General features: G+C 42.6%; 1 protein-coding gene across 1 annotated transcript; it reads right to left on the reverse strand.

The window, feature by feature from the left end:
* Positions 1 to 816: 816 nt before the first annotated feature.
* Positions 817 to 13,551, reverse strand: RGS18 (regulator of G protein signaling 18). Its single transcript, XM_083445401.1, has 5 exons — positions 13,180 to 13,551; positions 10,690 to 10,791; positions 6,785 to 6,846; positions 4,319 to 4,485; positions 817 to 1,957 (listed from the first exon to the last, which is right to left on the reverse strand). The coding sequence occupies exons 1-5, from the start codon at positions 13,350 to 13,352 to the stop codon at positions 1,700 to 1,702; spliced, it is 762 nt and encodes a 253-aa protein (XP_083301527.1). The 5' UTR covers positions 13,353 to 13,551; the 3' UTR covers positions 817 to 1,699.
* Positions 13,552 to 15,477: the final 1,926 nt, after the last annotated feature.

Here is a 15,477-nt window from a genome sequence, read left to right on the forward strand (position 1 = left end):
GACCCAGTTGGGAATCCAGGGGGAGCTTGAGCTGGTTTGCATCGATGGGGCTCCCACTACTGGTGGTTGATCCTTACAGGACTCCCTGAATGACGGGTAGGAGTCAAATATAGTCGGGTCAATTCCAATGCCTAAGCCAATGCCACTCACATTCTGTAACCAATAAAGTTGTGGCCTAAATTTGCCCAATAACATTAACCTAATATCCGTGTCCTTGTGTCTTATTCATCAGTGAGGAGGTGGTCTCAGGCTCTCAACATGCAATCAATCATTTTCCTTTATTGGCATAGAAATGTAGCTAGTCAAAGAACTTAGAGTAGAAAATGACTCTGCATTTGTTCCATGTGGGCCAATTCATTGGGACATATGCTAATGTCCAGGCTGTGTATAAAACCCAAAACTATTTTACTCCAGCCATCTATATGGTAGCAAGATAGCATGGATTCCATATCTAAGTGACATCTAGCGTGATAAACCAGGGAGGCCAAAAAGTCAAACTCATGAGTGACACAGTGCTCATCAATCAGACGCAAAGGGGAAATCAATACTTTCAATAGGCTACTACCTCAGTGATAGACTGACGAGCACCTCTTGCTTTATATGAGAAGTTGTCCCCCCAAAGTAGTGATTTTTTTTCCTTCCAGAAGAGTGAACGCTAGAAATTCGGTTGTGTGGAAGAAAGGATCTCCAGGACAGCTGCTTACAGACACAGGGTCATCATGGCTGTAGCTCATCACACATCTTTGGACATTGAGGAATTCTAAGGGTACAGTGATTACCTAGATTTGGTTCTCTTTTGAAGGAGGTGACTAGAGGTTTATTGGTGCTTGGGAATACTGCATTTATTTACAAATACACAAGCTGAGTGTAGGTGGACATGTAGCTTAAACACTCCAACAGACAGCCAAAGTCTACTGTTCTCACATCAGATTTCCAGCAATGCAGCGAGCATCTTAAGTTGCTTGCAAAGCCTGAACTCAGTCTCTTCCTCCGAGTCAAACTGCAGTCTCACATACAAACATCTGGATTACCTCAACCTTAGCTGGAAAGAAAGTCTTCCCCTTTCTCTGTTTTTTGCATATTCAGAACCATCCCAAAATGATCCTGTATCAAGAAGCAATTGTGTAAATATTTAGTCCCATGGCGACATTTCACTTATGCTGAAACTTCCTCTTCTCTGCATAAAAAAAAAAAAGGTTGAGCATGAATATTTTTACATCTAGCACATCTCAAAAATATTTGGTGCCTCTCCAAATAAATGAGGGCCATCTGGCACCTCTCAGGCAGGTCTGTTTTGCCCCTACAAAAATGTGTTTACATTGTAAGAAATAGAGATTTCCTTACTTTAATTTGACATCTCTTGTTGCATGTGAGATGCAAATATACATATTTGTATCGAAACCATTATGCTGCATGCATGCGCTCTAAAATCTTGAGGCCCTTATTATGAAATTGTGCTCCGTGTATTAGTAGCATCTGACTGCAGAGTGAACCCAAGACAGTTACAAAGCTGCTCCCCATTCATGCATTGGTTGAAGCTAAGCACTGAAGACTTCACAATGTGATCATCAGCAGGTTAACTTGGACACCATTCCACGGGAATGGTGAAGTTCCACTCATGTAAGCCATTTGAGGCGATGTCCCTCTGCTCCCGCCAAGATGTTCTCAAACGGATGGAAGTCGAAGGGAGAATATTTATTTAAAGCCAGATGGCAAAATCTGGCTGGGCATCCTTGAACTCATTGAAGGTAAAAGAGCGTGATCTCCTTCTGAGAGCAGAACAGCCATGAGGTCTGCCGTGGAGTAAGTCTAAGTAAAGGTTGGACCTCAGGAAGCGTGGGTAACAGTCTTGCTCCATCAGGGCATAGATTTTGGTCTGCGCAGCATCGAATGTGTTGAGTGTCGGGTGACTCATGCTCTGATGGGTGCATGTTTTGGTGTTAAAGTCAAGGTTGACCTAGAAAGAAAGAAACAAGAAAGGGGGGAAAACACCACATGTGGCAAAGCAAATATTATTGATGGTGTTTCTCAAGCTTCTCTCTTAATGAGTGCATGGCTTACCCTAAAAGTTCACATTCAAGTCCTAAGCATACAGGAATCATGTGCAAGCTGACGTGATTTTCCACACATGACCAAGGAACAGATGTTGTTGAACTCCAACTCCCATAATCTGTGACCGTTGGTCTTGCTGGCTGGGGCTGATGGGAATTTAACAACATTTGAAGGGCCACAGGTTCTCTATCCCTGCAACAGATGCTTGACTACACATAGGCTTGTGAAATTGTTTCTTTTGGATCAAGGATACACATGTTCTAGACCCTTTTAGACCATGAAGTTCATTAGGCGACTAAGGGAAAAATCTGGTACTCTGCTTCAAGACCTTAAGATTGTACAGAAGTGGGGAGGGAAGAAAAAATATTGTTAACAAGTGAGTCACATGGTTTTGTGGCATTTTATGTGTAAATCCGCAGGATGCGGGTGGCGCCTAGGGCTTGCCGATCGAAAGGTCGGCGGTTCGAATCCCTGCGGCGGGGTGCGCTCCCGTCGCTCGGTCCCAGCGCCTGCCAACCTAGCAGTTCGAAAGCACTCCCGGGTGTAAGTAGATAAATAGGGACCGCTTACTAGCGGGAAGGTAAACGGCGTTTCCGTGTGCGGCTCTGGCTCGCCAGAGCAGCGATGTCACACTGGCCACGTGACCTGGAAGTGTCTCCGGACAGCGCTGGCCCCCGGCCTCTTGAGTAAGATGGGCGCACAACCCTAGAGTCTGTCAAGACTGGCCCGTACGGGCAGGGGTACCTTTACCTTTACTTTAACAAGCCAAGGGCTTGAGCAGGAAAAAAAAATGTGTAAATTATTTCATTCTACCAGGGCCGTCTTAAGCATATCCGGCGCCTTGGTGCAAAGATCCCTCTGGTGCCCCTCCTGGCAACTCCAAAACAAGGGAGGGGGTGGTGGAAAATGTCCTCTGCCTCCCCCACAGCCCCGGCGTGGTGGCAGCGATCAAGCAGGAAAATGTGCTGGCGGACATGCTCTCCAGCGCCTGGGTGCCCAAGAAGGCAGACTGGGAAGGCTGCGTGCTGCATTTTGCCAGGAAGCAGGAGGAGGACAATGACCAGGAGCAGGGCCATCTTTAGCAGAGGCTTGGAAGGGATGCTGCGAGCAGCTTCCATCCTAAGCCTCTGCGGGGATTGCTCTCCTCCTGAGGAGGCTTGGGAAGAAAGCTGCACACCCGCCAGCCATATGAGAGGCACAGGGACAGTGGTGGGGCACAGCTGGTGGGCATGCAGGGAAAGGGGAGGCTGCCGGCAAAGCCGTGCACCTCCCCCACTCTCTAGGATGCCCCTGAGAGACCGGCGCCCTGGCGCAATGCGCCACTAAGACCAATGGGAAACACGGCTCTGCATTCTACCGTGGACTGTCAAAAGCGTATTGGAAACAAGATGTCGTACATTACTTCTGGAAGATGACCAGGCTTGGGTTTCAGTGAGCCTTCATGAGAAGAAGATGTCAATGGGGTTGAAAATCTCTTTTCCCCAATCCTGTTGGGCCAAGAAACTTCCTGCTTTATTGTACCAGTCATGGTAGTACATACGGATGGAGGTTATCTCCTATAATAATATATGCTAATATGCAGGTCTTCCCTACTTGACATGATGGGCATTTGGCTAGTAACATACAATTGAGAACCTGGACTGAAACATCAACTGTGTGTATATTTGTTTACATGTGATATGTCACTAATACACCACCATTAGTACCGCCTTTTGGAATAAATCTGTAATCAATCTTTTTAGACTATGATTATTACTTCAATGCTGTGTTTAAGCTGGTGATTTGTTTTATTCATTTGGCTTATTATATAAAATCTTGGCAATGTAATAGGAATGGTTTGTATGTAATACTAATTACATCTATAATTATGGGTTTAGCAGACAGATGAAAAGTAATTCTAATGTATTAGCATCAAATATAGGCAGATACATATGGGCACATAAACTAATATTTGTACTTCAAATTGATGTTGTTGTGGTAGCATGTGCTATAATTTTCCTGACATGTTTTCAAACTGTGGCCTCAATGCAGACAAGGTTAAGCACTGTGCAGCAAATGCATTTTTACTCAGAAATAGGTTCTACTGTGTTCAATGGGGCTGACATCCTAGCAAGTTGGTTTGGGGTTTCATCTTGGTCAGTCTATTTGTCCACCTTGCCTGCTATTGTTTTCTCTTCCAGGCAGAGGTTTTTCCTATCACCTGTTGCCTGAATATTTTTAAACTTATGCAAGACAGATTGCGCCAAAAGGATCGTTTTCACTATACCTCTTTCGGAGCTTCTTTTTCTATGAAGGTCTCATAAATGGTCTTTGCTTTGAGTGAAAGTTGGGAAGCTTCTGTGTTCTTCTTGTAATCTTCACAGGCCATCCAAAATTCAATGTTCTCTTCACTAAACTCACTTTTCAGGAACCTTGTGAATGCATCTAATCCACCTATGAAAGAAAAGAGATTCAAAGCAAGGCATGTTAAGTAATAAAACATAATTACATTTCTTCAATCACAGTTGAAACAGAAACACCTTTTTCAGTATTATTATTATTATTATTATTATTATTATTATTATTTATTGCTTATACCTCACCCATCTGGCCAGGCCTCCTCAGCCACTCTGGGCGGCTTCCAACAGAATATTAAAAACACAATAAAACATCAATCATTAAAAACTTCCCTAAACTGGGCTGCGTTCAGATGTCTTCTAAAGGTCAGATAGTTGTTTATTTCCTTGACATCTGGTAGGAGGGCATTCCACATAGCAAGAGAGGTCAAAGGCCAGGCTAGTTATCTCCCTGATAACTAGGTTTTCTATAATTTTGTTTTCTTTTGAAAAATGCCCAGTTACAAAATCAATTGTCTGTTGTGATTTAGCTCAGACACATATTCAGAACCTCAGTGAAAACTTGAGTAATCGCTAGAGATTATAAGACCTAAATGGGGTTATGGGAATAAATGTTTAGAAAATAGAAGGCCCCACATCCCTTTTCTATGTTCAATGTGACAAAAATGTTATAGGGTGTGTGTGGAAAACACGTCCCCTTTCTTTCCCTGTCTTGCCAAATGATCAGTGAAATTATATCGATTCTATTATAGGGATATTGACACCTGAGTTTTTCTTATTCCTGCATGGCCATATCTGCACCATACATATAAGTACTATAATACCACTTTAACAGTCATGGGTTCCGCCAAAGACCACTGGGAACTGTAGTTTGTTAAGGATGTGTAGAGTGGTAAGGAGATTGCTATTCCCCTTACAAAGCTACAATTCTCATAATCAAACCCTATTCCCAAGAAACTCAGGGATGGGAATAGGTGTTTCCTAACAACTCTCAGCACCCTTAACCAATGGCAGTTCCTGGGATTCTTAGTCAGAAGCCATGACTGTTAAAGGGATAGCATTGTGCTTTAAATGTGTGGTGTAGAAGTGAGCAATGTTGAAATTTACATGCATGGACTCTTGTCCAACTTTGTAGAGTGGTACCTTGGTTCTCAAACGCCTTAGTACTCAAACAACTTGGAACTCAAACACTGCAAACCCAAAAGTAAGTGTTCCGGTTTGTGAACTGTTTTTGGAAGCCGAACGTGCTCTGTTTTGAGTATTATGCTTCCAATTTGAGTGCCACACTTCCATTCTGAGTGTTACGCTGAGGTCTATCTGTTTTTGCTATTTATTTTGTGTTTTTGTTTCTGTGGCTCTTTTTTTGTGACTGTGTGGAACCCAGTTCAGCTACTGATTGATTGATTGATTGTGTGACTGCAGTACATTGTTTATTGCTTTCATTTTATGGATCAATGGCCTCGTTAGATAGTAAAATTCATGTTAAATTGCTGTTTTAGGGGTTGCTTTTAAACGCCTGGAACAGATTAATCCATTTTGCATTACCTTCTAGGGGAAAGCGCAGCTTGTTTTTGGAACGCTTTGGTTTTGGAACAGACAGTTTAAGTTTGAAAACCAAGATACCACTGTCCATGCACAGCAATAGGTATCAGTTGTCTGATCAATCAAATTCAGCATTAGTTGATAAACAGATTGTGCTAAGCTGATTTGCATCCCTACTTTTAAATGTTACATTTTATGAGGTTCCTAAGACCAGCAAAAAAGTTTTAGGGCAGCATGAGTGGACCCATTGAAAACAATGAATTTAAGTTGGTCATGCCCGTGGATTTAAACAGTTTACTCTGAGTATGGGGGGAAAACCCATGTGCAAATGCAAAACCACCATAGATCACAATGTACTTGGCTTTTAACCTTACAATGATCAAGCCTTTTCCTTACTGTAATTCCTAATGGTGTATGACATTTGAAGAGTCTTTTTGATATGAAAGATTTCTACTTTCAACAAATAACGATTTACAATTCTCTGTAAATATATAATGTACAAGTAACTTAACCCTCAACTGTCTACGAGGATTCCTCACATCACCTTTGAGCAATGTGGCCCGCTGAATAATTGTCTCCTCTGGAGAAGCTCAGCCACTTCTAAGTTTCCTCAGGTCTGTTTTCTGATCAAAATTCAAGGCCACGCTCCACAGGAATCCATTTGTTGTTGGAAGTCGGACTTAATAGACTTCCTCTGTTTACACATGGCTAGTCCTCCACCACAGAAGAATAATCACAAATGAGACATTTCAGCATGAAATATAGTTTTGAGCCTACTTTCAAAATGAAAGAAGGTATGTGTGGAGGGGGACCTTTTATGCATCATAATTCCAGCTGAAAACCCTAACACAAACCTTTCTGTGAAATCAGTTCATCAAAAGATTCGCCCCACTTCTTCACAGTTTCAGGGGTTTCACTGCGAGAGACCAAAGAGAGAGAGAGTGGGGTAAGAAAAATAGTTATGCATTTTCAGTAATTTGGAGGCTTTCCTCTAACATTATCTCCTATTGCTGTCAGTTTGCCATATTTTACACAGTGTTGAATCAGATTACTTTGCAAAGGGGAGCTCTTTCCCTCAAGCCTTCAAAAACTGTTTCTCTAATTTTGCTGACATTTCTCCCACTATTGAATTGTGCAGATTCCCCCCCCCCCCAATCTTCAAAGTGTTGAGGGGAAAAAAAAGTACCATACTTTTCCATGTATAAGACTAGGCTTTCCCCCTTAAAAATCATGCTGAAAAGTGGGGGTTGTCCTATACGTCGGTAGTGAATAGAGCGGATGTTTGATTCGCTGCTGCCACAGCTGTCAGTGGCTATTGTGCACGTTATTGGTTGCTGCGTCAATGGGTGGTGTCGATTGGCTGATGCTGTGGCAATTGGGAGGGTGATTGGCAGCTTCCGCCAGCGAGGGGACAGATGGGAGGCAGATTTTGTGACGCATGCGGGTGAGCGATAGTCAGCATTGCCCCCTAAAAAAAGCTTTATTGTCCTTATCCCATACAGAACAACGAAATTGTAAAAAATCTACATCAGACATTCAAAAACCAACAAGCCTGCTATCCCAGCTATCCCAGCCTGGTTAGCCCCCTAAAACTCTGATACCCCATAATTAAATACAATATAAATAATAACAAAGACTCCTCTCCAGGGAGCAATCAGCCGCAGCATCTGCAAGCGCCGCCATCTTTAGAATTTTTCTCCCTCCATTTTCTGACATTTCAGTCCCCCCAGAATAGTAAAGGTAAAGGGACCCCTGACCATTAGATCCAGCCGTGACCGACTCTGGGGTTGCGGCGCTCATCTCACTTTATTGGCCGAGGGAGCCGGCGTACAGCTTCCGGGTCATGTGGCCAGCATGACTAAGCCGCCTCTGGCAAATAAGAGCAGCGCACAGAAACGCTGTTTACATTCCTGCTGGAGCGGTACCTATTTATCTACTTATTTATCTATTTATCTGCTCGCACTTTGACGTGCTTTCGAACTGCTAGGTTGGCAGGAGCAGGGACCGAGCAATGGGAGCTCATCCCATCATGGGGATTCGAACCACCGACCTTCTGATCGGCAAGTCCTAGGCTCTGTGGTTTAACCCACAGCGCCACCCACGTCCCTAAATAGGGGGCATCTTATCCATGGGGGCGTCTTATAGACGGAAAAGTAAGGTACTTTCCCACAGATATTATTTTGTTGTGTCCCTGGTCTTTAAATAAATAATAAAAAGCCCAACCATTCTCTATGGTAAAGATCATAAGACAATGGGGTCAGCTGTCTTTTCGAAATGGTGAGGAGAAAAGCACAAAAGCTAAAATGAACCGCTTTCACTGAGATGGGGTTTCAAATGCAGCCTGTCTAAGAATCTGTGACCACAGGCTATTTTTAACAGTTCGCAGGAAGCTCTATGGTTTATGGGAACAAAGATGCATACGCAGTGGCCCCGTAACAATTTTAACACACGAAGCCTGTCGTTTTTTCAACAGCAAAATAACATTTTTCAAATGTCATGCTATTTCTGAAGCACCGGGTTTTATTTTATTTTATTCTGGTGGCAGCGAACGGGCAAGGACAGTGTATTTTTTTTAAAAAAAAAAAATCAAATATGGCAGACTGTGAATTTTGTTTATTGATCTCTGGTTCTGTTGTTCACAGAAAGGTAAGTAGAGATCTCATTCGTTCTCCCTGTGAAAAGGTTTGGGGAATGACCTTTTGTAATATTTGCTTAGCTGCCCTTTAGGGCTGTAGGACATATGATTAAGGCAAATTATTACACAGCACTTCATAGAGTAATGTAAGCTGAAAGAAAGGCTGCAGTTCCCAAGGAGGTTACAATATAAATTTTAGATAGCTTGGGTAGGGATAGACAACAGAGAGAGGGGGAAGCAGGGCAGGCAGGCAAATTCAATGACAGCAAAACGAGGAAAAATGAGAGAAAGAGAATGAGAGAGATCAGGAGGGGATAGGTGAGTTATTAAGAGGCTCAGACAACCATGTGATTTTAGTACAGTCAGGGGGTGAAGCTCACAGAAAATCTCTGTTTATAGGAAATATATTGCTGTTGTATGTTCTTATTTATTTATTTATTTATTTATTTATTTATTTATTTATTTATTTATTAAACTGAATAGTTACTTGTAACCTGAAGGTTTCTAACTGACTTACAGCAAAGAAATCTATATACACATACATAATACCATGGCGGAGGCAGGAGGGAGATCTTATATTCCATTAATACTTTGCATAACATAACAAAAACAACAACAACACAACAGCTGTATAAATATTAGCAAACAAAACCCCACCTTTCTTTTCTCCCAACCTTATACTCTATACAACATTAAAGTTTCACAGTGAATATAACTGATCTGTAGAAAGGACTTTATGATCTGAAAAAAATTAGACCACGCATGTACTTTTGTAACCCAGGAAAAAGAGGAAGAAGAAGAAGAAGAAGAAGAAGAAGAAGAAGAAGAAGAAGAAGAAGAAGAAGAAGAAGAAGAAGAAGAAGAAGAAGAAGTTGGCTGCTGAACCAATGCAATTAAAGAATTTAAAGTGGATTGTCTACATTTTCCTTCAAAATTATAAATGCAAAATGCTTTGTATGTCAGCATCACAAAAGAAATAGCAACACTCACATAATAAACAAAGCAATATCCACACCCACCAATTAGCATATAAACAAAACCTCAACCGCCTCGCCTGAAGTTCATATTGTTTCATTATTGACTGCACCCCTCCCCCTCGTTTTCTGTCATCCTTCCTTCCAAACAGAAGTGATGGCATCAGACTGTACATTGCTGAGGTTACACTATCTACATCATATGGCCCCCATTCTGAGTGTATTCATATTTCCACACATCTTGAATCTCCTCGCACAGCAGGCAGAGTTGGGAGCTTTCTCCAAGTTGGTGAACTTTAAAAGCAAGTCCCCATTTTGGCTGAGCTCTGTGTCCTGCAGCAACATTGACTAGGCCAATCGAGGCCAGCTTAGAATATCACACGCTCCTTTGGCTTAATGGGAAGTTGAGTATGGGTAGCAAGGCTATTTTGAAAGAGTCCAAAACAGAAAAGGAGAAACAGTTTGAATTATAGTGCCTGCTTGCTGCTACTTTTGGGGAACTGAAGCTTGCTGAGGATTAATCAGTTTGTTTGTGCATGTCCTCAGTTCTCAGCTGCTCAGCCTGTACTCTTGCAGATAAGCAGTTATTCCAAAATTACCACGCAATTCTCGTAATCTTTGCTCACAAGGAAACGGACTCCATGAAGGTCCTGATCACTTGGAGAGGTGAAGAGTGTTAAACTACGTATATAGATAAAAGGCACAGGTCTCATGCTGGAGAGCTTCAGGAATTGGACATGGATACTGCCTGGTATAGGGACGCGGTTGGCACTGTGGGTTAAACCACAGAGCCTAGGACTTGCCGATCAGAAGGTTAAACCACAGAGCCTAGGACTTGCCGTGACGGGGGGAGCTCCCGTTGTTCGGTCCCAGCTCCTGCCAACCTAGCAGTTCGAAAGCACGTCAAAATGCAAGTAGATCAATAGGTACCGCTCCAGCAGGAAGGTGAATGGGGTTTCCGTGCGCTGCTCTGGTTCGCCAGAAGCGGCGTAGTCATGCTGGCCCCATGACCTGGAAGCTGTACGCTGGCCCCCTTGGCCAATAAAGTGAGATCAGCGCCACAACCCCAGAGTCGGTCACGACTGGACCTAACGGTCAGGGGTCCGTTTACCTTTACCTTACTGCCTGGTATTATTGCCCCCCCACTCACCTTGAAGCCATTGCCAATTTCTCAAATTTGTGAAGCTGGGCATCTGGGTGCAATTCAGACTTCTGCAACAGGAGACTCAACCGGTTATTCTTTTCCCGATTCCTGCAAGAGAATTTGAGCCACTACATATCACCACTGCAAGAGATTTTCAAAGGCTTCCCCTTTGCTAACGCACAACGTTTCTGAAAAGCTGATCATTTCCCTCTCACATGCCATTGCACTAATGTTGATATTATTTCTCCCATGTTTGCTATAGAGAATAACAAATTTCTCACTTACACCTTTGCATACATTTACATGTTGAATCACCTGCAAAGGGTAAATGAAAGTCTTTTCATCTTAACACTCCGATTTAGCTTGTAGGTAGCTTGTAGGAAGGGATGTGGATTTAATTGTAGTGAGCAAAGAGAGAGGGTCAAGGTCTTCTGGTGCTATTAAAAAAACCTACTAAAATAGGGAAATGTAGCACAAATTGCAGCTTTAAAACTGTTAACTACAAATTAGGTAAGAACTACAGCAGACATCTGTCTGTCACCAAAAAGAGCTCCCCCGAATTTCTCCTTCTCTCCCCTCATAATACGTAGTATTACACAGGAATGGATAGATTGATTTTATTTGTGGTCCATACCAATTTCATATGTATCTATTCATAAGTCTGTTCCATCACATTCTTGCATTAATGTGTGATTTGGTAATTTTTGTATTTAATATTTTATTACAAGTTAGGTATTTAAATATGAGTGAAATCCAATTAAGTCATCAAGTAGACCCACTGAAATCAAGAGACTTTAGTCCAATGAATTCAATGGGTCTCCTATGAGTCTGTCAAGCATTGGATGACACCCTATGTGTTTTATCTCAGTGTATGCATTCCTAAGCATATTGAATCCCAAAATGTGCAATGTGCTACAATGTTCTGCACAATGTCTTTGCAATGTCTCTGCAACTGTAGTGAAAAATTCAGAGATGTGCAAAATCCAAAGGATAATTAACATTCCAGTTCATGCATTAGTCTGGGAGGTGCAAATTAGGTCAGTTCACTTAAAAATGTGGATAGAACTACATTCTCATTCATCCCTACTAAGAAAAATAAATTTGTTATGCGGTGCCATCACACTTTGAGCTCCCCTGTCCCACTCCAATTCATCGATTGCCATTTGTTGAGGTGAGGAAACTCAGAGTGTAATAGCATTATATCAGATGTTATTAGGAAGAGAGAGATTTGTGGGGCTGGAGTTTTCGACAACAGCCAGAACATCTAGTTCCAGCCTTAGCTGAGACATTAGCAAAGGCCTGTTTTAATTACCAGGTTTATTATTTGAAAACAATCAATGTAATGCAATTAAGTCTCTGTACATAATTCTCACCCTGGCAGTTCCTAATTTACAAACTCCACTAAAAATGACCCTGGAAAGTTGGAACTAAGACCTTGCCATACTCTTAGGGAGCCTTGCATGCTTGGAAAATGCCCAGTTGTCACGCATTGTTTCTAACTGGGTTGGCAAATAAGAAGTAACATAACATAATAGCAGCAGCAAATTATATGTACACCAGTTAAAAATTGTTGTAATTAAGAAGTATATAAATCAAACGTTGACAAAAGGAAAGCAACAACCCAAGCTCCCTATAACCTGATAACTAGCTTTTTTAAGGAAACAGAAACAATATATCTATTCTTTTCCTCCCCTGGGATGCTATATGGCTTATCATTAAAGCAAAAGAGTTTAGGTATTTGTTAGCAAATTGATACGTCAGCACTTGAAACTTCACAAGGGAGTGTTTTTCACCCTATTGGCAGTGTAAGTCTTGCTTTATAATTCAGGGTATTATTTTTGGAGGTATTGAAGGGCTTGTGCACCATGTCTTTTGTGGTCCCTTTTCCTATGTGAGTCCTCCTCTTCTTCTCCATTGTCACCACTACAGCTTCACCTGCCCTCTTCCTCTGGGCCTAATCCAGAGAGAGAGAGAGAGAGAGAGAGAGAGAGAGAGAGAGAGAGAGAAGTGATGGTTGCCACCCCTGTCACTGTCCTTGACTCTGTCACCTCCCAGATTTGGGGGCAGTTAAGCTCTACTGATTCCAGTGTCATGCAGGTCAACCCAACTCCCTAAAAATAAATAATGTAGAGTAGCACATAAAGTTTCCAGACTGCACTGTGCTTCTGACACTGTAGGCTCCAGTCAATTGAAGTTTATGTCGCAATACATCTGCTAACCTTTCAGATACTAGCAGGGACTGCCGTTTTTGCTGTTACACATTTGCAAAGCTTTGGGAATGTTCAGAGTAGTTGAGTAAAGCTTGTACCGGAGAATCAAGGTCATGGTCCCTTTTCCTTGGAGCTGCAGCCACATGCAGGAGAATATTGGAATATTTTCCCCTCCCTCCCTAGAGGGCTGTTGTCTGTGCCTTGCAACAGAAGGCAATCACCAACCACTCCCTTGTGCAGACAACAAAACATTCATCCTACAAAGGCAAACACCACAGCCTCTTACCTGCTTTTTGTGTCTGGCTTTGAGCCCTCTTTATGCATGGATTTCATTACTTTATACAGCGATTTCACTCTTGAAGTAGGATTTAGCTGAGGGGATAAAAGCAATGGATTCTCCATTTTTCTCTTGCCAGGTTCCTCTGAATATACTTCACTCTTCTCTTTTTCAGTTTTCATGTGACACCTCCTCAGTGTTGGTTTCCTATAAGCAGTTTCTCATGCGGTCTCAGTCTTGATTTGGTATTGGTTAGAGGCCCGTAGAGTTTGTGGGAGGAAGCTCCCCCCCCCCCCACCAATCGGCCTAGCTTGAACATCGAGTACATCAGATCTTTCAGTGCTCTCTTCTTCAGCTGCTGTTTCTTTTTTTCAGGCCTGATTACTAACGGGCCAACATTTTGCAAGTCATAAAGATAAACAAAGGCTTTCCCTCGGATGTAGCTTGCGGTTAGTGTATGTGGAACATGATCGACTGTCAGACACATTTGGCAGAATGTGTACTGAAACCAAACAGAGAGTCAAGGATTTTGACGAGAGAGAGAGAGAGAAATGTATTTCCAAGTTATTTGTGTGCCATTCTTCATTTAGAAAATTCATACTGCCTTATGTGGATTCTCAGCAGTAACAAGAGTCACCTTACGCAACACTATCAAACCAATAGTTACGTAAATTCACCTTTTGCAAGTACTGCTTCTTGAAGTTGTTACGTTTGACACTGGTATTTGCTAAGACATACGTGGAACACAAAAAGCTTCTATTTGGACATTATGTTTAGAAAAACTGATTCATTTGTACATACTTGGAACACAAAAGCTTCTATATGGACATTATGTATATAAGAACTGATCTATTTCCTGTTCTAAATGTTGGTCCTTATTTGTCTCTACTCAACTAGATAATGTGAAAAGAGTTATGCTTATATGATGTCTAAAGAATTTATATAGTTAAACACAACCAGTTATGTTGTGGGTATATTTGTAACGAGAGTCACAGCAATGCTCTAGCATCATATGCTTCCAAACCATTCTTGTTATTTGTATATAGAACTTCATAGAATCATAGAAACTTAGAGTTGGAAGGGACCCCAAGGGTTTTTCAGTCCAACCCTACGATGCAGGAATCTCAGCTAAAACATCTATGAGAGGTGACCATCCAACCTCTGCTTAAAATCCTCCATGGAAGGAAAGAGTCCACAACCTCCTGCGGGAGACCGTTCTACCTTCCTCCAAAACAATGAAGGCTGGTGTGGAGAAATGTTGAGTCTGTCCATTTATGCTTTGAATAAGGTTTGTGTGACCTACTGGATGTAAGGGGGCAACGATCAGAGATGGAGACCTTATGCTACTGCCTTGTAGTAACTTAAGGTTACCAGATTTTTTTCAAAGAATCCGGGGACACTTTTTTTTTTATAAAAAAAAAGAGGGAATATTTTTTCTAAAAATTATTATTATTATTATTTTAAAAAGAAGTAATATCTTCTCTTCTGTTGTCTCCTCTGTCACACGGCCTTCCTCTGGGGCTCAGCCTGATCTCTTGGAGCACTTGCTGCCATGGAGTAGGCTCGGGTCAGGCCTGGGCTCAGCCATGTGTCCTTGCCTTCCCGGTGCTCTCCCACATCTCCTCCTTGGCGGTGGCAGCGTGGCAAGGTCAGGGCTCCTCTCTTTTTTTCTCCTTCCTCTTTCTCTCTCTTCCTCCTCCTCCTCCTCTCCTCCTCACTGTGTCAGCTCTGGGGGTTTTACTGGCCCCGGAGCACTGCCGGGCCATTGGCTGGGTAGCCAGGCGCTCTCTCCCCCAGCTTGATTTGGGTTGTGGGTGGGGTCAGCAGTTCCCCCAGTTGACATGCCAGGTGTCCCTGGTTCCCCCTCAGCAGTGGCAGTGGCAGTGGTAGCACAGTTGGCTCTGGCTGGCTTCAGGAGCTGCTCACTGCCGTTGCGCCCACCATTTTGCCTTGCCGGAAGTCCCCATATGATGTGTCTTGTGCCGTTGAACCAATCACACAACATTCATTCCCTGCTAATAAATCTGCAACACTTAAAATATAAATCCGGGTACATTAAATGAAATTCGGGGACATTCCGGGGACAGTTTTTGTCCGGGGATAGATTTGTAAATCCAGGGGCTGTCCCCGGGAAATGGGGACGTCTGCTAACCATATAGTAACTGCTTGGTGACAGGCTCTGAAAAGGGAGGGGGGAGGGTAGCCTTTAATATTTATGACTGGTGCCTGGACCAGGTTGCAGGTTCTGGTTAGTGAAGAATGGGTACTTAACTTTCAGTTGACGAGGGATGTGTGAGGCAAAGACTA

The sequence above is a fragment of the Podarcis tiliguerta genome (assembly GCF_965153285.1).
Source record: "Podarcis tiliguerta genome assembly, chromosome: 6".
NCBI lineage: Eukaryota > Metazoa > Chordata > Lepidosauria > Squamata > Lacertidae > Podarcis > Podarcis tiliguerta.